This window comes from Antedon mediterranea, chromosome 10, assembly GCF_964355755.1.
Source record: "Antedon mediterranea chromosome 10, ecAntMedi1.1, whole genome shotgun sequence".
Taxonomy (NCBI): domain Eukaryota; kingdom Metazoa; phylum Echinodermata; class Crinoidea; order Comatulida; family Antedonidae; genus Antedon; species Antedon mediterranea.
In genome coordinates this window covers 19,582,534-19,607,149 of record NC_092679.1, presented here as the reverse complement: position 1 = coordinate 19,607,149, position 24,616 = coordinate 19,582,534, and the positions used below count along the sequence as shown (strand labels likewise).

The 24,616-nt window shown below is 29.4% G+C and overlaps 1 protein-coding gene across 6 annotated transcripts in view; it reads right to left on the bottom strand.

Annotated features, from left to right (window-relative positions):
- Positions 1 to 1,658: 1,658 nt before the first annotated feature.
- Positions 1,659 to 24,616, bottom strand: part of LOC140061199 (EH domain-binding protein 1-like) — a 65,437-nt gene continuing 42,479 nt past the window's right edge. For 3 of the 6 annotated variants that reach the window (XM_072107699.1, XM_072107703.1, XM_072107702.1), the window contains 10 exons: positions 20,920 to 21,054; positions 19,329 to 19,455; positions 15,592 to 15,618; positions 11,884 to 11,991; positions 9,392 to 9,501; positions 9,143 to 9,254; positions 8,598 to 8,691; positions 6,457 to 6,530; positions 5,083 to 5,197; positions 1,659 to 4,972 (listed from right to left, as the gene is read on the bottom strand). In XM_072107699.1, coding sequence (XP_071963800.1) covers positions 4,885 to 4,972; positions 5,083 to 5,197; positions 6,457 to 6,530; positions 8,598 to 8,691; positions 9,143 to 9,254; positions 9,392 to 9,501; positions 11,884 to 11,991; positions 15,592 to 15,618; positions 19,329 to 19,455; positions 20,920 to 21,054 — 990 coding nt within the window. In that variant the 3' untranslated portion in view covers positions 1,659 to 4,884. The remainder of the gene's footprint in view (positions 4,973 to 5,082; positions 5,198 to 6,456; positions 6,531 to 8,597; positions 8,692 to 9,142; positions 9,255 to 9,391; positions 9,502 to 11,883; positions 11,992 to 15,591; positions 15,619 to 19,328; positions 19,456 to 20,919; positions 21,055 to 24,616) is intronic. The other 3 variants (XM_072107704.1, XM_072107700.1, XM_072107705.1) reach the window with 3 other exon arrangements.

Here is a 24,616-nt window from a genome sequence, read left to right as displayed (position 1 = left end):
AGCCAGTGATAATTATTTAAAGCAGGCCAAACACGGTACCGTATTAGTACAATGAATAATACATTTTGGCTAAATTAAAATATTCAATTAAATTTGTAATGAGAGTTTAAAAAACTTTTGAACCGTTTGACATGACCGAAATAATATAATAAAAAAAAACATCTCCAAAAAACGTGGCGGTAAAAATTAAAATGTATCAAGAGGAACAGAAACAAACAATACTATTTAAATTAAAACATTAAAGTTGAAAACCCCTATTCATAATGAAATTTAAAAAAATATCATATTTGTAAACTGACTGGTTCTTTGTCAGAAAATATTAATATCCTTAGGGTTGAAAAAAGTGCAAACATGACGGAATAATGATAATTTTACACAATTCCCATGACAACGAAGTTTATTAAAGAATTGAAAATAAACAATAATGCAATTATTGTTATATAAATGATAATAAAAATAAAATTAATATTGTTATATCAGGGAGTGGTTATATTGTTCAATTAAATTTGATTTTTTTTTGTAAATGACTTCTTAAAGGTAAAATTGTGACAGATGGTGATGCGTGAAATTGATATGTTTCTACTAAGTGTAATTAAAAGCAGTAGGTTCAAAGCAGTAGGTTCAGTGAATACGGTATTTACAGATTGGTTGGTTGTGTATTACCGTATTTCTCCATTAGGTCTATCTATTCGATGGTAATGCATGACATTGATGGCCTACTAAGTGTTATTACATGCAGTAGGTTCGCAGTCAATATACGGTATTACGGTATTTAAAGACTATAATTTGGTAGTAGGCCTAGTGTTTAATGTCCTGGTTATTTTCTGTTGATTTGTCTTGCCCCGTGTCCCGCTTGTCTTTATCCCGTTTTGTGTCCGAGGCAGACTAGACGCAAGGTCCTGTATCTTTCTGGGATACTGCCTTCTTCCTCCCCACAGATGTCTTATTTGTCAATGTTATTTTTTATTTATTCCATTATTGTTTAAATCTTAAAAGAAATTAAATATATATTAATTTGAATTGAAATTGAAAGTAGTAGGGCCTATCTAGCGGATCAACAAAGCTGAATTATAGCGTCGCGACTGAGAAGTTCGCGAGTGTCACGGCAAAAAACTTTACGATACAAAAACTGGACATTCAACTGGTTTAGATCGCATAGAAATCACCTTCTTCCTACCCGACTAATGCACTAAAAACATGGAGTAACTTTACTCCATGACTAAAAATAAACAAACTAAACATTCTCATCCTGACTTGAATCCTGGAATTTCTTGGATTAAAATGGAGAGATATAAACACAATCATGAACAATGTAATAATAGCCATACATTTTGACCAAATATAACAGGTAAACAATATATTAAAATATTATGATTTTTAATGATGTGCAATATTTGTATACAGTGACTATGGAAAATAAGTGTTTGTGTGCTGCCTGAAATTGATAACTTGATCTATAATTTGTATTATATAATAATGAATTATTGTAAATTAAAATATATGCATACATTAACGAATAAAGATGGGAGAGAATCATAAACGATAAAAAAAATAAGATCGTTAGTATTAATATGACATATTCTGTACAATTTATATTCATTAACAAAAAGACAAAACAATGTTTTATTATATCTTATTATTTTATTTATTTACCTTTAATGTACATCACCTGACCGTGCATTCTTTTAATATTACAATAAAATAGAAGAAAAAAAGAACAAAATAAAAAACAAAACAAATGCTATAATGAGTTGTACACCCCTATTTAAATACCAAAATATGTCGATTTGAATTTATACATTTCTTTATATTATAGCTTATCTCGTGTTAGTCTCGTATTACGGCATCCAATTGAGAAAAAATTATAAAATAATGTATAAGCCTACGCCAAAAGCGTCTAACATCTCTCACCCACACGAAGTTGGCTTTCACGACGAAAATAAGTAAAACATAAATAAATAAAATAAATAAATAAAGATACGGTATTCTCTTAAATTCTCAGATAAAATGTAATTTAAAGGCACGGAACGGATGTTCAAATAAAATTAGGTCTAAACAAAATGTTTCTCAGAAACATAGACTATTTATATTAGGCACCGTAGTTAAAGCTTTGTCTACACTATCAAACTAGTTTGACAAAAAAAGTGTGATGCCCAAATATGGTAGTGATATGACGTCATCGTGACCATTTATTTCGGACACATAAAGTTTGATAGTGTAGACAGAGCTGAATTAATTAATTCTCCTATCTTTCTAAACTTTCCGAATACAATATCGTAACGAGTGCCGGTCAAATAATTTGACAAATTTCACCGTATAATTTTCCAAACGTAATCTCTTCACGGCCGCCGGTGAAATAATAATAAAGACATTACTATATGTAGGCCTAATATTGGTGAACTTATGCAGTATTATTTAAACTTTGAATTCTCTTACATTGCACACGTAAACTTACATTATATATTAACACACATGACGTATTTATTTCTAAAATATCAATTTTTAGTATTATCATAATATACACTCCAACAAACGAGTCTAGAATTTGTCTAAACTAACGGTACTAACGAACAATATTTTCAACTTTAACACTACGTCGTAAGTAACTCAGATATGGAAAATTGAATAGTTTTCTCGCATTCGCCATTCAGATTAATTTAAGCATAGTAAGCTAGCATGGTAAGCTTGCAGCCCCGTATGATCATTAAAATAAATCTTTTATTTAAACGAAGTTTTGAGTTAGTCGGAACTCAAGAATTTAACCCATACCAAATTTCATTACTTCTTCTCTCTATTATTAATTAATTAATTTTTTAAAACGATTCATGAAACGAAAAATATATGAAAACAATGGATTATCTACGACGCGCCTTCCATAATAATAACATTTCTTCCTTAATATCGTTTTATTATTTATGAATTCATAATTTGAATAAAATTGCATTTCTGAAACAAAACAAAAAGCACCGAATTTTAGGCATATACTAAACAACGAATCGAGAAAAAATTAGAATAATCCCCCCTCCCCACTCAGAAAAAAGACGTTTTATATTACAGATTTACAAATACTTCAATAAAAGTTTACATTTCATGGTTTAAATAGAAAATAAAAATCATTACAGCTACTACACAGCTACAATAATTTAACCACTCGAAGCTGTCGGGATTGCTTTTCAGATTGAGGCGTACGGATTGCCTCCATCTCCGGTTATTTTTCCTTCAATTACTAGTATGTCTTTTTTATACTAAAATGAATGATATACCTATACCAATTTCTAAGGTGAATAAATTAAAATGGTTAAATTTAATAACACACATATACTGCCCCGTGAGCTAAAAATTAAAATATATCGGTACAACCATGGATCAGAATAATTCCTTCATTGGTGAACAACAGTGTATTTTAAATAAGTGATAATTAATGTGTAAATTAACCAATAATAAATTAGCCTAAATGATTTCTATGAATAAATAAAAAATTATGTAACTAATACAAAGGCTATGTGTTAAGATGGCAGCATAGTAATTTAATTAATAAAGATTAAATTGAATGTGAAGGAAATGTATGAATTTAAAATTAGAAACACTAGCGTTAATGGTAGGTCAAAATTATATTCAGAAATAAAGGAATGATAAATTATTAAACGATTGAATGAAATAAGAAAAATATATTTTAAATAAATAAATTTCTATATTTAAACTATTTAAATGTCACTTTGAAAATATCTAAATATATGATAATAAAAAAATAGTTTTTAAAACGCAAAAAATATATCAAGGTTCAATAAAATAAATAAATTAGTAAGATGAGAGAAAATTAGTATATAATTGTATGTAGGGGATATTAAATATCAATGGTACACTTTTGTTGCTAGGAACTATAAAAAAGATGTGCTGTGGTGGAACACACGATAATTAATTATTAGTATTTTTCAGTTAGAAACAGTGAGTTAAAAGTTAAATGATTATGAAGGCCGGTTTAGATTTAAACAATCAAATAAAACAGTTTCGAAGTTTTAAAAAGGTTAGAGGAACTGGAATAGTGTTAATGTATTCAGGTTGGCAGCATCAATGATACCAGCAGAAGTTTCCGGTTGATAGCATCAATGATACCATTAAAGTTGGCAACATCAGTACTACCAGAAGTTGGCAACATCAGTAATTCCACCAGTTGATGGCATCAAGTTACCAGAAGTTGATAACATCAGTATATTACTGACAGATGGTAATGGCATCAAAGTTGCCAGAAGTTAACATCAGTACTACCAGATGGTGATGGCATCAAAGTTGCCAGAAGTTAACATCAGTACTACCAGATGGTAATGGCATCAAAGTTGCCAGAAGTTAACATCAGTACTACCAGATGGTGATGGCATCAAAGTTGCCAAAAGTTGACATCAGTACTACCAGATGGTGATGGCATCAAAGTTGCCAGAAGTTAGCAACATCAGTACTACCACCAGAATTTGATGGCATAGAAGTTACCAGAAGTTGACAACATCAGTACTACCAATAGTTGATGGCATAAAAGTTGGCAGAAGTTGGCAACATCAGTACTACCACCAGATGGTGACGGCATCAAAGCTGCCAGAACTTGACAACACCAGTACCGCCAGATGCTGATGGCATCTAAGTTGGCAAAACTTGACAACATCAGTACTACCAGAAGTTGACGGCATCAAAGTTAGCAGAAGTTGACAACATCAGTACTTCCACCAAAAGTTGATGGCATCAAAACTTGTAAAGTTAGCAACATCAATATTACCATAACTTGACATCAGACCAGAAGACATCAAAGTTAGTATTAGTTTCTGATTATCATCACTGTTGTCAAACAACAGAAAGAACTTTAACAAGAAGTTGATGATTGTCAATGTCATCAGGTCACTGCACGACACAAGAATCTTTGTTATTTAATGGTAAACTCTTTCGTTGAAATACATTCTGGATATGTTCCTCTTCTTCCTCAGCTCTAAACAGGGTAAAAAATAAAACATATTCAATCATAAATAACAAATATTTAATGGACAAATAATTTATTTTTGATCTATGAGTTTAAAAGAATTGATGTCAAAGTCTTACTCTCTTTCTTGTTCGTCAAGTTGTTGTACTAGGTCATTACGTTTATCTACAATAATAACAAGTTCTTCTAGAAGCAATTCTTCTCTTCGTTTCTCAGCCTCTGACTTTTGACATTCTATATATGGTAAAGCATAATCATAGTTGACAAAAGCCTGGGTATATAAAATACTAAAATAAATAGGGACGTAATATCCTACTAATACAATGAATATTTTAGAAGTCTATTTTCCCACAAATTGCTTTAATAAATAAAGTTTTGTACTTAGTGCTATCATAGCAGTCTTAAGCTCTGTCTACACTATCAAACTAGTTTGACAAAAAAAGTGTGATGTGCCCATATATGGTAGTGATATGACATCATCATCCATATTTGTCACATTTGAGAGTTTGAGACTGTAGACAAGGTTTTATACACAACCTGTATCTAAGTAATTATTTGTCCTATTATTCTTGTAAATAATTTGCTTTTATTGTTTCATATACCCTTGACATACTTGTTACGACACAATTTACCTATTATTCTACCAACTTCTGAGTGGTAGTGATAAAACGAAAGAAAATAGAAGAAAGAAAAAGGCTGATCCGGCAAACGTTAGTAAACAACCAAATATGTCGTGAAGGTTTTTCCTTGAAAAGATGAGGTATGGGATGTAACCCTGACCCTTTATGCCCAAAGTATAAATAACATATTTCAATCAATAACATCACTAATAAATACATTACTAATTCATAATCAGTTATTATTATATTCCAAGGGATAAACTTTAAATAAAAATATATTCAAACAAATAATTAAAAAAAATTATTCAAAACAAATTATTGTATCAATTTACAAAAATACATGATACAAAAATGTTATGAGTAATGAATTGAGAAAAGAATGCATTCAAAAATGAAAGGTTGATTGTGAAGAAATAAATTAATTGAAAGAACGATTGAATAAAAGATTGAATGAAAGATTGAATGGAAGATTGAATGAAAAATAATGAAAGACTGAATGAAAGATAGAATGAAAATTGAATGAAAGATTAAATGAAACATTAAATGAAAGATTGAAAGAATGATTGAATAAAAGAAAATGAAAGATTGAATGAAACATTGAATGAAACATTAAATGAAAGATAGAATGAAAGATTGAAAGAATGATTGAATGAAAGATTGAAAGAATGATTGATTGAATGAAAGATTGAAAGAATGATTGAATGAAAGATAGAATAAAACATTAAATGAAAGATAAAATGAAAGATTGAAAGAATGATTGAATGAAAGATAGAATGAAAGATTGAATGATGGATTGAATAAAATATTGAATAAAAGATTGAATAAAGTATTGAATGAAAGATTGAAATGAATGAAAGAGAATTTGTTGGATACCTTCAATAGACATCATATTACGCAACTCTCTATTTAGCATTTCAAATCTTCTTTCAAGATCGTGTTCCTTCTCCCTGAAAAAAGTTAAAAATTAACAATAAGAAGGAATTTTCAATTTAAATATCATTGCAAAGATATTGCTCAAAAAATGTCTTAGTTATATACAGTAAAACACTGCTTTGGAACACCTCTATTAAAGGGACACATTAAAGGGACACATTAAAGGGACACATTAAAGGGACACATTAAAGGGACACATTAAAGGGACACATTATTGGTCTCCCCTTAATAATGGTTCTAATGTACTGATGATTTAAGTATACTAATAAATTTAGCAAATTTATACATGTAAAATGTAGCAAAGAAAAAATATCTTTAAATTATCTTTTAACTTTATCTTTATTATTATCTTCAATCCTAATTTAAATTTGTTTTCTAAAAGTAAACATATATTTTGGGAATCTCCTTCTTTTAACAATATTACCAATATACATAACAACATGAACTTGTTTACTGTTAAAACATGTAAACTCAATGACAAAGAAGTTTGAAACATGTTGAACAGTCATTTACAAAGTTTGTACAGAAATAAAGTGTCATGCATCAGTGAGTTTGAGTAAAAGAAAGAATTTGTACAAAGTAACTGTGAATGGGTTCTTTAAGAAAGACAATTGAATTCCTAGGCACTATTACATAACCTTTCTATTCATTGAATGTCCTTCTAAACAATAGCGGTCAGTTTGACCATTAACTTTAGTTATTACGAAAAGAATACAGGCATAGCTATTGAGTTGGACACATTCCCACGGTATCTTAGTTTTTTTCATTTTTAGGAATTTTAGGAAACAACTATATTATGTTCATATTTTTTAAGTTTTGCTAAAAAAAAGTTTGTTTTCCAACACAATGCTTTGTCAGTAACGTCAATTAATAGTCTAAGCAAAAGGTTGTGTTTGGTAAATGGTAAATCTTATGTATTATGTATTCTGCTTCTTTCCTTCACATTATTTCTTATTATTTAGGTATCGTGAAAATAATTAAGAACCTTTATCTACAATAAATACAAAATTTATTTTTGTCAAAGAAATTACATTGCTCATGTTTGCTACAGAAAGAAGTACATTCTAAATTTCTCCCAAACTTGCAAATTTTTGCAATTTAATTAAGCAAATTATTCATAATTATTTACTTTAATATAATTATAATATCACTTGTTGCGTCTGCTGTAAGGATTAGCAAGATTACAAGAATCAACAGCATATTCACCTGAGGCTTTAATCCTAATCTTGCATATCACTAATCCGCTAAGTAAATTTAATTTTAACCTGTCTACCAATATTATTAAAAATCTATTATTAAATGTTTCATTTTACAGCGTTATATGTGCAAAATGTTATCAATTTCATTAAACATTATCCATATAGGGCGTCCACGAATTAACGACCACTTTTTGGACCAAAGTCTATCTTTCCTAGGGCTTAATTTCTAATGGAGTTAATCTTCAAGATCCTTAATCCATTAAGCAAATTTGATCCCCATTATCACTATGATGCTTGTATTGAAAATACTTCATCTATCATATGTACACATGTATGGGTGGTTTGACGACATTTGACTTGGTATCTTATTTGTGAGTATTATATGATGTAACAGTTAAGTCTTGTTAAATATTTGTATAATTTGACTCATAATTTGTTGATGTAGTAGGCTTTTGTGACTTCTAGACAAGTAGGACACTGCACCTGGCTAGCACCTTCAAATTAGGTCCCAATGGAGAGGCTACAGACTTGCAAGTGAGTTTGAAAGGCATTTTTTTATTTGGCCCTCCTCCATATGCGGAGCTTTTTGATTGTAATGTATACTTGGAGCCGACTGCTAAATGTTCCATCAGAAGAGACAACCTATATATGTATAGGCTCACTCACCACTCTATACCACTAAGCTATCTCTCTCAATAATCATAATTGAATAGTTTAATAATCACAACATTTTTACTCCATCATCTTTTATATAATATTCCTTTTACTTTCCTTTTTTCACTTCCTCATTTCATCTTTGTTTGACCTTTTATTCTTCTAACTTTTAAATTTGAAGCTACTAAAGTTGTTGGAAATGCAGCAAAATTACACAACCTAACTTACATTGTATTGAGCTCGTCTTGTCGGCGAATCAACGCATTCTTTTTATTGACAAGCTCAAACCATTCCTGCATTAGCTGACCTTCGTCATCAGTACCTACGGGAAGCAAAAAAACACTCAAGTACTCGTACTCCTCTCGACATCTACATTATGAATCGTTTAATATTAATTTCAAAGTTCTTTATCTTCATTGTCTTGGCAAATTGTTTTCCACCGCTAAGCCTTTAAGATGATTAAAAGCGGTTATGTTTTCACGGAATGATTCCGTTTAGTCAATCTCGTTTTAGATGAGTAGTTTGTGGATGTGGGATGAGGTTGTAACAAGGTCAAGTTGTAAACAATTAACTAATCATATTTTTCTGCATTTTAAGAAATACATTTGATTGATAAATGTTTCTTTTTGGAAAAAAACCTGTAGAAAAAGAACGTACAGTTATCATAATGATGTTATACTGTAAGGGGTTTTACTGTAAAATACTATGAAGATTATGATCCATTATTAGGTAAATAATAAACACAAATTCTTGCATAATGCGTAAAGCTTTACCTCCTTCCATAGCCTTTCGAAGTGCCTTTTCCACGATACCTGCTCGCTGATCCAAACCTTTCTGCTCCCTCTCTAGGGCAGCATATTCACCCATTATATAGTCACTTCCCTCCTGACAAGATAAACATTTATATAGTAGTTAATGTTATATATAGGCATAGAAAACATTCTAAACTGGCCAGTTTATAATGGAAATTAAGATGAGGAAATCGGTATTTGTACATCAATAGTTCCAGAACTTAAACACACCTGTTCGATCGGTAATTCTCCGTCAACCACCGAAGTATCCAAAACTTCCTCAGATTGCGGGTCCTTTTCATTATCATCTTTAGTCGATTCGGTATCTTCTGATTCTGTTTCTTAAATTTTTGGTAAACAAAATTTGAAAAAATAAGTACTAAATAATTATTAATCAAATAAAAATATCCCAACAACTAATCTCCTAATATTATTTACACTAAAGTTTTTATGTTCATTTAAGATGGACATCAATATTCTCAAATACTTGTTTAAAGGAAGTCGTAATACAGACAAAGAATTAGAGAACTTTTGAACCTCAAGAACTGCTTGATTGGGAAACTTTTTGGTTTTCAGAGTCAGAGTTGAATGTATTAGGTAAGAGAGAATACTATATCTTTATTTAAATTAAATAAATTTAGTCTTTCTGGATATTTATTTCTTCTGTCTGCACTTCATGCACTTTCAATACTTAGTAGTGACAAATTTAAATTTTAAATTTGTTCAGAACATGTTATGTGAAAAGTAGGCCTATATAAGATTGCCAGTGTTTCTTACAAAATTTAATCCACATTAAATAATATACTAATGTCTACATCCTAGGGACATAATTTACTTAATGCTCTTATTAAGTGAGACAGTTACGGGGAGAAGAACTCTCTAGGGTAAGGAGAATCTTTCTTTAAAATAAATTACTTTATACATTTTTGATCGCATCTCTAACTTTACAACAAATTATCACATTCTGTTAAAAAGTGCATTTATAGCGGAACATTTTAATTAGTGTAATTTTCTTACAAAGTTCCTTCTTAGTTTGAACAATTTTATAACTCTCTTTCGACACCATCGCAAAAAAGTAATTATTATTAGTTATCATTAATGTTGCACATGATTATTAAACAATAGAAATATTAAACCAGAAGTTGTGCTTTAAAAAGAACATTTATATATTAAAAATATAAAATATTATTTGAAAATGATATAAAATGAATACCACATATATGATAATTGTAAAATTGATATATAATGACATAACATGGTCAAGAATTTCTCCACACATGCAAATACATGTTATACTTAACAAGTAACAATATCTATGAAAATATACAAACGTTCCAATATATTTTTTATAAAAATATATATAAAAAACATAAATTTGATAACATTAAGAAATGCACATTTTATATCAATTAAAATATTCTAAGAACATAATGCAAAAAAAAATAAATATTTGTTATGAATATTTTATTTATTAAAATAAAATTGTAAAATATATTCTTTAAAAAATAGAATGCAATTTTATTTTAAAAGATTATGTAAAAATATTAAAATAAGATTATGTATTATAATTATTATTATTGAATTTGACCAAGTATAATACAATATAATATCCACCCTTAAATTAGATTAGATTTTTGGTAATAGACAAATATAATCCAGATATAATCCAACCCACTATTTTTTACTTAATTTCTTATGGGATTATACCTGGGAGTTGTTCCAACTGATTATACTATGTCAAATACAGTATTCTATATATTTTAAGATAATTATAATATGTTTTTGTTATTAGAACATTAATACAGTAGATATTAATATTTCTAAAATAAAATTTATTAAAAAATCGTAGACATAATCAGAATGTATATAATATTAGCAATAAGACATTTCCAAAATTATAAATCATCATGGAGAAGTATATATTGGCAAAACTTTTCTAAAATATTTGACTAGTTATTCAATACTTGATATCACCTACAAGTACGTTTTAAAGTGGTCAGTTTGATGACCACTTGACCACACAGAGTCAATGGGATTAGGCCTAGGCCGGATGCTGTAGATGCTGAAGTAGACCTATGATATAAAGGAAAGTTACAGCTGCAAACAGCAAGAGGGCTGAGATCATTTCTTCAAACTATTGATCTTTATATACAGACTAAGAAAACATGTCCAACTCTAAGTTGATATGAAAAAGCTAAAATCAATCTGTTTATATAATCAAAATAAATTCATTTATTTCGTCATAGTTAAAATGTTTAAAACATATGACATTTATTTCAGAAGGAAAAAAGTTAAAAAGTTATTAAATAGATATTGTTGTTGCAATTATTATTACTTGTTTAAACCAGGGAGATGTATTTTAAGAAACTCCTTGCTTAAACTGTATTTTATTGTGTCGTCCTCAAGATGCGCAATTTAGCTGGAACGCCTTTTTATTTATTTTACAAGAACAGTGCTTTTTTTATGAGATTAAGCAATTCACCATTATCTACTCTATGGGGCCAATTGGGGTTTAACGGTGAAGGATTTTTGTAACATCATGACAAATTTTTATTGAATTTTGAAACCTAACAAAAATTAACCAAAATCAGAAAATTGGAACCATTAAGAGGAATGTTTAGACACATATAAAAAAAAAAAAAATATTACTGTAATAAAAAAATAAAAAATAGAACAAACAGAAAATGGGAAATCAAAATTATTTGTTAGTAAAAAAGTATTACCTGATTTAGGTTTAGGAGAAACAACAATAAGATCACTAAAAGACTGTAAGGATGTTTTCTTTGTTGATGCAACTTTTTGCGATAAACCACCTGAGTTGTGCCTTAAACCTGTTCACGGTAATAAACAAATATCGCAAAAAACATCATGCTTAGAAATTAAATAAACAAGATTGTTGTTAGAAAAACAAAACATGCATTGCAATATTAGTGAATTGTTAAACTACTGCGGAGTAGCTTTTAAACGGGGAGCTAAGTAATTTGGTCAGATGCTTGCCCTACTCAAACGTAATTGTACCGCTTGGTGGTCTAGAAGTATGAGTGCCAGGCTAGTGATCTGGTGCTTGTGGGTTCGAGTCCAACCAGAGAATAGAGAATTTTTTTTTCCACAAGCGTTCTCAATATGTATTTATCAAAAAGTACAATTACGTTAAATTAGTAAGTAAGTAATATTTATTGCTTTCCAAGAACAGTACAAAATTATAAAACAGTATAATGTAAATGAAATAAAACGAGAAAACATTAAATATAATAATACAAGACTAAACTAGAAAATAAGCATGGAAATCAGGGGATGGCCCTTTAAGCCCAGAGGCTTGTTTTCAAAGGGGTCCCCAAATTAGGGCAAACATGTGACCAATATTAGTGTTATATGGAAGGAAAAAGAAATTTATAATGGTTATTGTCTAGTAGCTTAAACTACACTGTTAGTATCAAATATTGTTTTCATGTTTAATATATATTTATAATTTATTATTTTAATAATAATAATAATATTAGCAATGGCACACATATTCTTGAGAAATAAACTTAGAAATAAATTACATCATCATTTTTAGCGTTCTTGAAGTTGTTTAGTTTTTGGTTTTTTTTCATACCTTATACACCAGCAAGTAAATTGCCAACTACATCAACTTTATCAAACTTATAAACTAAAGCTCTGTCTACACTATCAAACTTTATGTGACAACAAATGTGCTGTGCCCATATATTGCCATGATGATGTCATATCACTACCATATTTGGGCACATCACACTTTTTTTGTCAAACTAATTTTATAGTGTAGACAGAGCTTAAGTCTCATTTGCGGTCTAGGGAGTAAAGTACACACAGTCCCGTGAACTACATCCCTGACACTATAGGTCAGGATTGGAAGGCAAGCATGTTAACCACTTAGCTATAGCGTATTAATACATTATTACATTGAATATAACATTTAATTTATAAGGTCGAAAGAACTTTTTTAAGTAAGAGGTAAAATATTGTTTTTCATAAATTATTAATGTAGATCCGTTTCCTAAATCATACAGCTGTGGTTTAATAATAATTGAATACAACATTATTTAAAGTTGAACAAACTTTTATTGTAATTTTTAAATAAAAAACGGTGAAATACTGTTAAAAAAAAAAAATTAATATGTAGATTTGATTTCTAAATCATACAGCTTAATCAAGGATTAATGAATAAATGTTCCAATATTAATTTAAGCTTTAAATAATGTTTATTAATATACATAACAATGTTATACATATTTATAATGCTTATTAATATTCAGAAACATTAATTAAATTAGTTTTGCAAAATATTTAACAGGAAGTCTTATCTGTTTGTTTTTCTTCAAAATTTATTATTCGTAAATTTGTAATCCCTACACTACTTATTAATACATTAAACTGTTATGTGCATATAAGCAGAAGGTTCAAAGTTTGAATCTTGGTTCTCGTTCTCAGATATCTACTGTTTCAAAATTAATTAATTAATTTTCAGTGTATTACTATTACCAGACGGTTTAGAATTTCTTCTATACCTGTAAATTTATAAATTAAACAGGTTTGATAAATTTACAGAACTTTTTAAAATGAAAAGTACACTAGGCTTGTTTTCTATCTATAGTGCTTTTCTTCTTTAACTTGTTTAAAACTCTGTCTTAAGGGAAGTCTTAAGCAACTGTCAACAGACTTAAGGGTGTTAAAAGGCATTATACCATCACAAATTTAAGTTTTTCCTAGCCCGCTGGCTAGTGGTCAGGGTTATAAACCAAGCCGGATTCAATTTCACAACTTTTATTTATCAATTTTTCCTTAGACATTCCGGCAAAAATTCAGTGCCAAGGTCTTTCGTTGTTTTTTTATTCCGCACTTCGAAGTGGTCAGAGTGGCCGTACAATTGGTCTTTTCATTCGCTTGTGTGTGGACGATGAATACAAAATATATACCATTATTATGTTGGGTCATGGCCACAAAATTTCAATGAAATAAATGTCAATGGGGTAGGCAGTTATGGTATTGTGGTTGGGCAATTGGAAACATATTCTAAAGATCTATATAATTATATCAAACCACAACCAAATAATACAGTTTATTCACAAATAAGTGCAAATAAGTTATTTCTTTTTTCTTTCAAGGTTGCTCTCAGTTTATCTAATTGTTCATAATAGGTGTAAGATCAATTTACACAAATTTTTATCAAACGGCTACAAAATTATCACTGTTTAAAATTGGTTTTATGCATAAATGGAACTTCAAAAGTTTGTAGTAGTAAGTAGTAACATACAATTTGAGAAAAATTAAAAACTAAATTTAGCAAATGGTCAATGTATTAATTATGTCTGGGCAAACTATCAAAATAACTTTGCTCAAAGTACTTTAGTAGCTATTTAATAAATATCCTTCTTTACATTTACAACACACAAAGCCTAAGAAATAAAATATTCGACAAATAAGATTTCTTTAGGGTTTTAAATCATTGTTGCGTATTTGTTTGTTACAATAATTTTGTCAAACTTACAAAGCGTGAAATATTCTCACTGACACACGCGTATTGCATTTTGAGTGTGCAGTGAAGTAAGTACGTTTATATATAACACACGTCGAGAGTAATTGTAGTACACGTACAGCATCTTGAGTCATACAAGACGTACACATACCTCCACATAAAACACGCTTACGACGTGTATTCAACACATGTCTACACATTATGTTCACATAACGACACTTGTGCTAACAAAAATAACATAATGCTCATATAACTACACATGTGCTTACAAAATTATCACCAAATAACCTAATCAAATTTCCAACAATTAAAAAAAAAGAAACACACAAAAAAAAAAACCCCCAAAAAACTAATATTTTAATATTACAACGTGTAATCAAAATAGCAAAACCGCTAGTGTCCCTTAATAGGGCTGTCCCCTGAATATTTATTTATTTTATTTATTTTATTCATTTCGGCAATAAACATAAAATAATAATTACAAAAAAAACATAGAATAGTTGTAGTGTTCAAAATATATTTCCCCTCATTCATTTCACAAAAAAAAGTGTCCCCTGAATGGGGGTTCCCCGAAGGAGGGGTTCAACTGTACTTATCCTTTAAATTCTTTATTCATTCTGCTCTAACAATATATGTTTAACTTTTCTAGGCAGTTTGAAAACACTACAGACATTATTCTAATTACACACACCAATACAACAAACATAACCACAATTTAACACAAAAAAATGACTACAATATGATGGAAACTAATAAAAACCATTCTTTCAAATATATTTTTACACTGCAGGCATTTTTTTTTCTAGTAGATTAATAAGTATATTCAAAGATGTAGTGAAATTACGATTTAATAACATGAAATTGTTAGTGCATGAAATATAAAGGTTTACACAAATGATATGAAACAAGCATGTTTTATTTAACAGCATCTTACCAAGTTGAAACACCTTGTAACGAGAACCTGGTATCCAATAGAAATGAAGAAATAAAGAAGGTGGAAAAGTTGGACAAGTTTGTAAATGAAGAATAATGTTTTAAAATTTGTAAAAAAACAGAAATCAAGCAAGTGACAAGTAAATCACTTTCTCAACTGAAGCAATAAACCCCCCCCCCCCAAAAAAAAACACCCCACAAATCCTCAGTAATATATAAATGTAAGGACAGATTTATCAACATGTTTCCAATGTGCATCCTAACTTAACTAGAAATGAAAAATATAATTAATTTACGTTATTATACAGTTTGTAAAGCAGCTTGGAATTATCACAGTTTTTCAATTACCATTATATTCTAAAGTCGTGTCTACACTATCAAACTTTGTGACAAAAAAGTGTGATGTACCCAAATATGGTAATGATAAGCCCAAATATATGCCCATATATGGGCACATCAAATTTTTTTGTCACATAAAGTTTGACAGTGTAGACAGGGCTTAAGAAAAAAAATATACTTGAAACTCTATATTTTTTCATGACTGTAATTGATAACTTGTGTAATAGTATAAATAGTTTTGTAGTAAGTAACGGCCTTGTGAAAAACACCAATATGGTGATTCAAGTGTTGCATCCGTTTTTAAATAAAGTTGTTATTATTATTATTATTATTAAGACTTATTATGTAGTTTTTCAATTCTTAGGTTACGTTTAGTTAACTTTATATTCCTTTATATTCCTTTTTAAAATTTGACTTCACTTCACTATATTTTTTTCTTTGTACTATTGAACAAAATTCAAATGTCAATATTACTATTAGGAGTATTACAAAAATATATTGTACTTTTATAGTTCCTAATAAATACTATCAACTCTATTTTAAGCCTTTATAGCGGTTAATACAAAAGGTAAACATAAGACAACACATAATGTTCATAATCTTTATATCTGCAATGCCTGATTATGTAACAACACAAATACAGACACATTAGTTTCAGAAAACCACTCATAAAAATGTTTGTAAAGTGTTTGTGTTTATTTAACTAGGCTAAATCTGTTTCACAATCAAAAACTGATTTCCCATTTAGTTCTTGTTTGTATTGACTCTTTAGCTTAAGTGGTTATTAAGGTGTTTTATGTGGATCATATTTAGAGAGTTTTAGAACCAGACACTTTGCGCCTTCTATGTTTACTTTTATATAAACAACATCAATGACTTGTTGTATGAACAAATTAAGTCCAAGCTGCCAAAAGTAAACTGTCGTCTTTCCGTTTTTACTTCAGAAATGGAACACTTAAATTACAACCTTTGATACCAATTATATATTAGTTTAGTACAAGTCTTTTTCTAGCCAAACGATGCGAAAAGTTCATTGGCTTGGTTTTCTAACAGAAATACACATCCATAGAAATTAGACAGAGGCGGAATCGAACAGCGTGTCAGTAGCAAAACATTGCCAGGAGCCTCTAAACAGAAAAACAATTGTGGCCTGAGGTTGGCTGGGTTTGGTGTACCTATTGCTACTAAAACACTCAAAGAGTGTATGAATTGACAAAAATAGGGGTACTGTTAGCCTAGTGAATAGGTTCTAGTTGGCTGTAGGGTACGTAGAGTAAGACAATTGTTGCTGAAGAGGTTGGGCCTAACAAACCGTAAATATTATAAAAAAAACACACTTATTTAAGTGTTCAATTAAGTATAGAAAATTAGTTTTGCTACACTGGCTTCATAAATATGGTTATTTTAAAATTTGTATAAACTTATAGAATTCAAATTATAGTATTATATCATAACATATAAACAATCGTGATATAAATTAAGTACCGGTAGTCAACTGGTATGCCAATTGCATTGCTTAACAAGTCCAAGTTCGAATTGTGTTCAAATTTTTCTGTTTTTATCAATTTTCATAATTATTATCACCAATTATAATTTTTACTTTTCATTAAAGGAGTAACAAAAAAAAATCTTTTATACAATGATAAATTCTTAAGGATGTATTATCCCCAAACCCCCTTCCCCAACTCCCCAAAAAATTATATTTCACTTATAAAAAGACAAAAGAAATGGTTAATTTTAACCAAAAACAATTGTCTGACACTGACAGACAATTTAAGTATATTTTGCTTTAATAAATTAACATTTTTTTCTCAGGTAAATCATTTTTTTTTTATCCAGTTTTTGGTCAAAGTGAATAACTTTTATATGACATTAAAATGGCATATTAAAAAAAATGTAAAAAAATAAAATTTTAGGGAGACAATATATCTTTAAGTATTTCTAAAATTTAGTGCCTATATCTAAGAATTTGGAAATCATACTGTTACAAAATCTAATTTAGATAACACGCTAAACATATTTGAATTAGATTGCCTAATAGCCATTCACCTAATAAATCATAGAGACATTAATATTGACAATGCAATTTAGAAAATTGCTTGAAATCAGAGACATTCTGTTATTGGACTTGGAGGTGTGGCCCAGAGGTTACGGTTCTTATCTCATCGCTCAAAATATCTTAATCCAGCATTTCACATAATTACTTTAACATAAAACACTCGTTTTTTACTCTTAACGTCCCCTGAGTATTTTTTGTTGGCAAACAGACTAAATCATTTCCCCAGTTCTTGAATTAATAACTTTAATGAAATGAATTTATTTGAATTTCTTATTGGTAATCGTGATAAAGACGTTTGCAAGCTATTTCATTAATTTATTGAGTAAATTAAAAAAAAAAATCAAAACAGAATTTATTTTTCACATCTAACCACTTAAAAAATGAGTAAAATTATTTTTCTAAAAAGAAAATTTTATCAGTAAGATTAAGAATAAAATAATTATATCAATTTCAAAATATATATGAACAGTTTTACAGGTTAGAAATGCATGGTTTTTCACATCAAACCACTTTAAAAATGAGTAAAATTATTTTTCCAAAAATAATATTTTATCAGTAATAAAATAATTATATTAATTTCAAAATATATATAATACATATATACAGTTTTACGGGTTAGAAATGCATGATTATAGTTTTTAAATTGATTAACAGAAACCTAGAAGATAACAAACAACGTTAATACAACTTGAATAAAATAAAAAATAAAGTTAGAACATTAATATTTTATTAAAAAGTAAAAAGTAAAAACTAAAAAAATTTTTATAAATACTATACTAAAAATTATTTATTTATTTATTCATTCAACTTTGTTTTACAAGGGTAGCTGTACCAATAATAATTAAAAACAGAGAAAGCGGAAAGGATTCATTCTATTCTAAAGTTACAGCAAATTTGTTGGTGGAAAAAAAATGGATGGCGCTATCAATTTATCTTTGATTTTCTGTCTACTTTCAACGGAGACCAAACGGATTATATGCTAAATCAGTCTGCTTTCTCTAATAATAATTATTTTAGTTCCCACCATTTTGTCTTAGTTGTTACTAATTATAACCTGTTATTCTAGTATGTAGATCTGCGTTGACTTTGCATAATATTAGCCACAATGCAGTTTACAGTTAAGATAAATAACGAGTATTTTTTGCAGCTGATTATTCAGCATTGTTGAAACGCCCCATTCAATTACCATTTTGAATCGGATATTGAAATTTACGAAGTTTTAGATAACATTATTGATTAAAATAAAGAAATTGATGATTAACTGGAAAAATTGATGAGTTATGGAATTTCATTTATCCAATAAAATATATGATATAGTGTTTTATTTAATGTGTACTCACCTAGAGAATTTCCGCTAGTTGCGATTTCATCAAGATTTGTTGGTTCTGGTCGATTAAGATTCTTCCGCGTATCGGCAATAAGTTGTTTAGCACGTTGTTTGAGGTTAGCTTTCCGTACAGACTCGGCCTATATTTTAATTAAAAGGGGATTCAAATTACACAGTTGTAGACAGGAGAAAATACCATTCTTAAAGAATAATAAGGGGGTTTCGTTATATTGTATGAGTGAGTGAGTGAGTGGCCGAGCGGTTAAGACAGTGGAACCGTAATTACGTAGCCATAACATCGGCATGGGTTCGAGGCTCACTCACTCCATGGTTCTGGTGGTAGAACGAGTCTTCTCGGATAAGGACTATAAACCGTAGGTCCAGTGTACACATCTAGCTCGTGTGCACTTTAAAGAACCTAGTACATCTTTCGAGACGAGTAGGGGGTTACCCCGGTGTATTAGTACATCACAGCCACTGATCACCAACTGGGCCCTCTGGGAGACCAGTCTTTGACTGAAGAGGTTACCCAGTATAAATATATATTTCAATCAATCAATCTATATTTCAATCAATCGTATATATTTACGATTTACTACAAATTCATAACTTGATTCAGTGAAAAGTAAAACAGTAATTTTAAAGTAAGGTTTAACAATATTACGCACAATATGAATTAAATTATTATACTGTATCAAATTTCCATAAAAAAATCATTATAGTATTTTTACAAAGGCAAAAAAACTAGGATGGCTAAACCCTTTATGTCTCAATCATGATAGTACACACAATACACGATCATATGTAAACTTACAATAACCCCACACACACTCTACTAACACTCGTAACATAAAAAATAACCCATGATACTCAAACAGCATTGTGAAATCAATCTCTAAAAACTCAATAACACTTAAATACTTATTCAGAATCTATCCAAACTCTTATTTCCGCAAAGAACCTTGTACTTACAACCCCAAATACTCTGTCATGTTTTTGATGACACGATCAATATGGAAATTACATCAGCACAAATTAATTTGTCAAAAACTATACAGGTAAATTGAAGATAATCGAGTGTAAATGCAATTTGCTACGATAAATTTAAAATTAAATGCGATAACAGCACTAAAGAAATAATTGTATGCATTTTAATACTGTATAAACATCTTTTAAAGTGATTCAAACAGCCAACATTCTAATAACTGTGGTATTTAAGTAGTGGTGCTCAAAATGCTTGCAATCCTAAGGTCCAGTGGCTGTAATCACCAATCACACTTCAGGGGAATAATAATATATTTAAAAATTCTCCCAGTGAATATCACTTAAGGAAAATCCTTAAATATTTATTGACTTATGTAAAAAATACTTATTAAAGCTTGGAAACAAAATCCTGCCACAACACAACGCAAGAAAATATGATAACTTGCGTCTGTTGTTGAGTTCTAACTAGTGGGAACCAAGCTTTAAGGAAGATATCTCAAGAGTGATTGGTGAATACAGCCACCGGAGTCACAGTAGCTGATCTTTCTTGAGACCTTAGTTTAGAAAGTTTAGCTTTCTTTGTCATCAAGAAACCAAACTATTTAAATTCTGTTACTCACATCAGCTGGATCTTCATCAGGTGACTTTAATGATCCATCGTTGTTGCGAGAAAGTTTTGCATTTGCCTCTTTGCGAGCTTGCTCTAATAATTTCCGAGCTCTTAACTGCAGTTGCTCTCTTCTTGACAAATTTTGCTAGATAAAAAAACAAAGAATTTTATTGGACTATTGGAAACCAAATATTTTGTTAAAACTCCCAAGAGCAATTAGTATTGATCCATTTTCAAAAGGTGTTTTCACAATCTGGAGAATTCTAAACTCAGTTTAGAGCTTCAATAACTTATCTATGCAACAAGACAATTTATCTTTAAAAACTCCATGGCATAATGTTGTCGTTGAATGGCTCCACACAAGAGCAAAGAAATAGTATTGATCCATTTTCAAAGGTATTTCCACAATCTGGAGAACTCTACTTACTTTCTCTACTTAAACTTACAGCTTTAAGTGCTGAACAAGAAAATTTATCTCCAACTGGCACCATACAAAACTAAAGAAAAGTATTACACCGAAGAACTCTAAATTTGTTTCAGAACTTCAGTAAATTAAAACAAATTGGATTGAAACGCGCATTTTCAAGGTGCAACATGAAAATTTTTATCTTCGAATGTCAGCATATACAAAACTAAAGAAAAAATCCAAAGGTATTTCCACAGCATGTGTAACTCTAAAATCAGTTAAGAGTTTTCATTTTAAAGTTAAACAGAAAGAAGAAAATGAGGAACTTCTATTTTTGACGTGAAACACAAACTGAGAAGGATTTGACTTCTGATTTATTTTATAAGCAGCTAACGGAATGCGCTTAGAAAGAAAATCTTCTTAGGAAGAGGATACAAGGAAGTTGAATTTGGTAGTAAAGAGGATTTTAGCTAAGATCTTTCCCTTCGCTTCATTTACATAGAATATTAAGAAATCATAATACAAGGAATTAACACAACAGAAAGCAAAATACCCCTATGTAAAGGATAATCTGCGACAATTCATTCAACAATTCAAATTTGGTATTTTGTATTGACGTTAATACTTTAAGTAGAATTAAACATTTATAAGATTTTAAATATGCACCAAAGGAAATCAGCTTAACACATTTAAGAAAACTATAAAAAGAGGGATATTGAAATGGATAGGGACGGATTTCAGCTGACGTGTGTACGTAATCTGGTTACGATAAACTATTCGGAATTAGTGGCAATCAATTTTATATTAAGGTGGTTTTGGCATAATTAAGAGTTATTTAAAGACAGTACTAACTAATCTAGAAAAAAGCTACAAGAAGTTGCAAGAGAAAATGAGACAAAGAGAGAACAAAATTTGAGGGTGGGTATATAAGGGGGAAGGAGGTGGTTCACTGTTGAGTACAGTATAAATATTTGGCTAGAACTACAGTAAGCATTGATAAAAAGAACTGTTTAGTAGTAGTATTTTTGGTGGTGTTATTGTATACTGTTATAAACTGAGAATATGAGTTTGGTAGCCGAGTGGTTTATGAAGCTTAATTTACAGAAAGACGCAGATTCGATTCCCGATAAGAACAACTCTGCTGTAAATAAGTACGGTACCTGGTTGAAAAATACTAGTAAAAAAAGTATTTAAAGTCTTTATCTCTTGTACTCAGCAAGTTTTTGGATGTTAAAATGAACACAACACAAAAAGTATATTGCTCTACATATTTATAAATTATTCTTATCTATGACATTATGAATTTAGAATTTAGAAACAAACCAATTACCAAGACTGCGCTATTAAAAAAAACGTAATTTGGTTTAAAAGCTTGCCCAGGGGCGCAGGCTACGTTATCACCATAAATTGGTCTCTAATTGCAATGAGGTATGATATTTAATAACGATTTTGGTTGATTTGATTGAGCCTAAGAAATGGACTTTATATCTATCTAATCAACACTATCATCTTTAGTTTAGTCGTTTTATGTGCTATTTCATTATGAGGAGAATGTAAAACAGAAATTAATGATATTAAAAATAAATAATTATTTATTACTTTATAAGACTACTTATCTTGAAATATGACTCATATTTGCCATCATATTACTTGTGGTAGAATTAGGAAGGGCATAAAATACAAAACTCCAATTTAATTTTACCTACAGTATACCCAAATCAGCCCTCGCTTCTTTATTGTCATTGTAATCCCATAAACTAAGCTCTGTCTACACTATCAAACTTTATGTGACAAAAAAATGTGATATGCCCATATAACATAACATGATGATGTCATATCACTACAATATTTAAGCATATCACTACCATATTTGAGCATATCACTACCATATTTAAGCATATCACTACCATATTTAAGCATATCACTACCATATTTGAGCATATCACTACCATATTTGAGCATATCACTACCATATTTGAGCATATCACTACCATATTTGAGCATATCACTACCATATTTAAGCATATCACTACCATATTTGAGCACACACCTTTTTGTCAAACAAGCTTAATAGTGTAGATAGAGCTTAAAGTAAAGAATAGTACTGTACATAACATTTCTTAGACAGTAATGAAGGGATGAGAACCTATATCAAATCACAATCAAAATTATGATTTTACGAAAGCAAAAATGTACATAAATCCAAAACGTGTATCGCCTCCAGAAATAATACCTAATGAATAGTATAGAGTTACAGTATTACATTAATCTGCCATGTACTGATGGGAAGAAATTAAATCAGAAAATTAATCAATCTGATGGAGGGTAAATTTGTTTTGGTAGTATATCGACGACGAATTCACTCTCAACGGCTTTCTGTCTCTCCTTCACTTTCTCACACCTAAATTATTCTTGGCAAATCGCAATTTGAGGAGATTAAAATCTTGCAAAGAGGCTTAACGACTAGAAGAATGATAGCCGAAAAATGCACGGGATTTAGTCGGTGAAATGCGTAAGCAGGTACTTGTACCCACGAGTGACGCGTAAACCGTACAAGAGTCAACATGTAGTTAAGTCTGATACATGTATAGCTATGATCAATGTTTGTTTGGATCAAAACATTTTAATTTGCAATAACGTTGTCGTTTAAAGTCAATTCAACTATGATTTATTGTCGGTATAAGAGACGCTCTTGGGGTCTAAATGCCATTTTATGATGATTACATCTCAATTTGTTATAATTTAGTTTTATTTATTATTTTACAAATTATTGTTCATCTAACAAATATGCCAATTAAGATTTGTTGTTTTCGGTTTATTTTCTATCACATTTAATACTATGACTATAGAGACACTTCATTAGTATTGTAACCTGATTAAAATTTATCAATCAATAAAAGTAATTAATTAGTTTGTTTTATAATTAAAACATCTAAAATTATCTTTTTCATGTGATACTTTCTTCCCTTATTAATTTAATCTGTTGTTATCGTAACCTAATTTATATTATTTCCATAATTAATTAATAAATGAATCAAATTTTGGTTTTTAAAACATAATGATTTGATTGAAAAAAATCATTTGCTAATTCATAAAGATGAAATCTATAAATAGCATTAATCTACGTAATTAATAATTAGGAAGACCTATTAAATTTAGCAATTTAATCAAAGATCTGAGCCTTTTTAAATTAAAATTAAAATTCCACATTCTTATTGTCTACATCATAACAATCGATTTTAATTTACTAGACGAAAAACAAAAACAGTTTAATTATCAAAATGACAAAACACGTCACAAT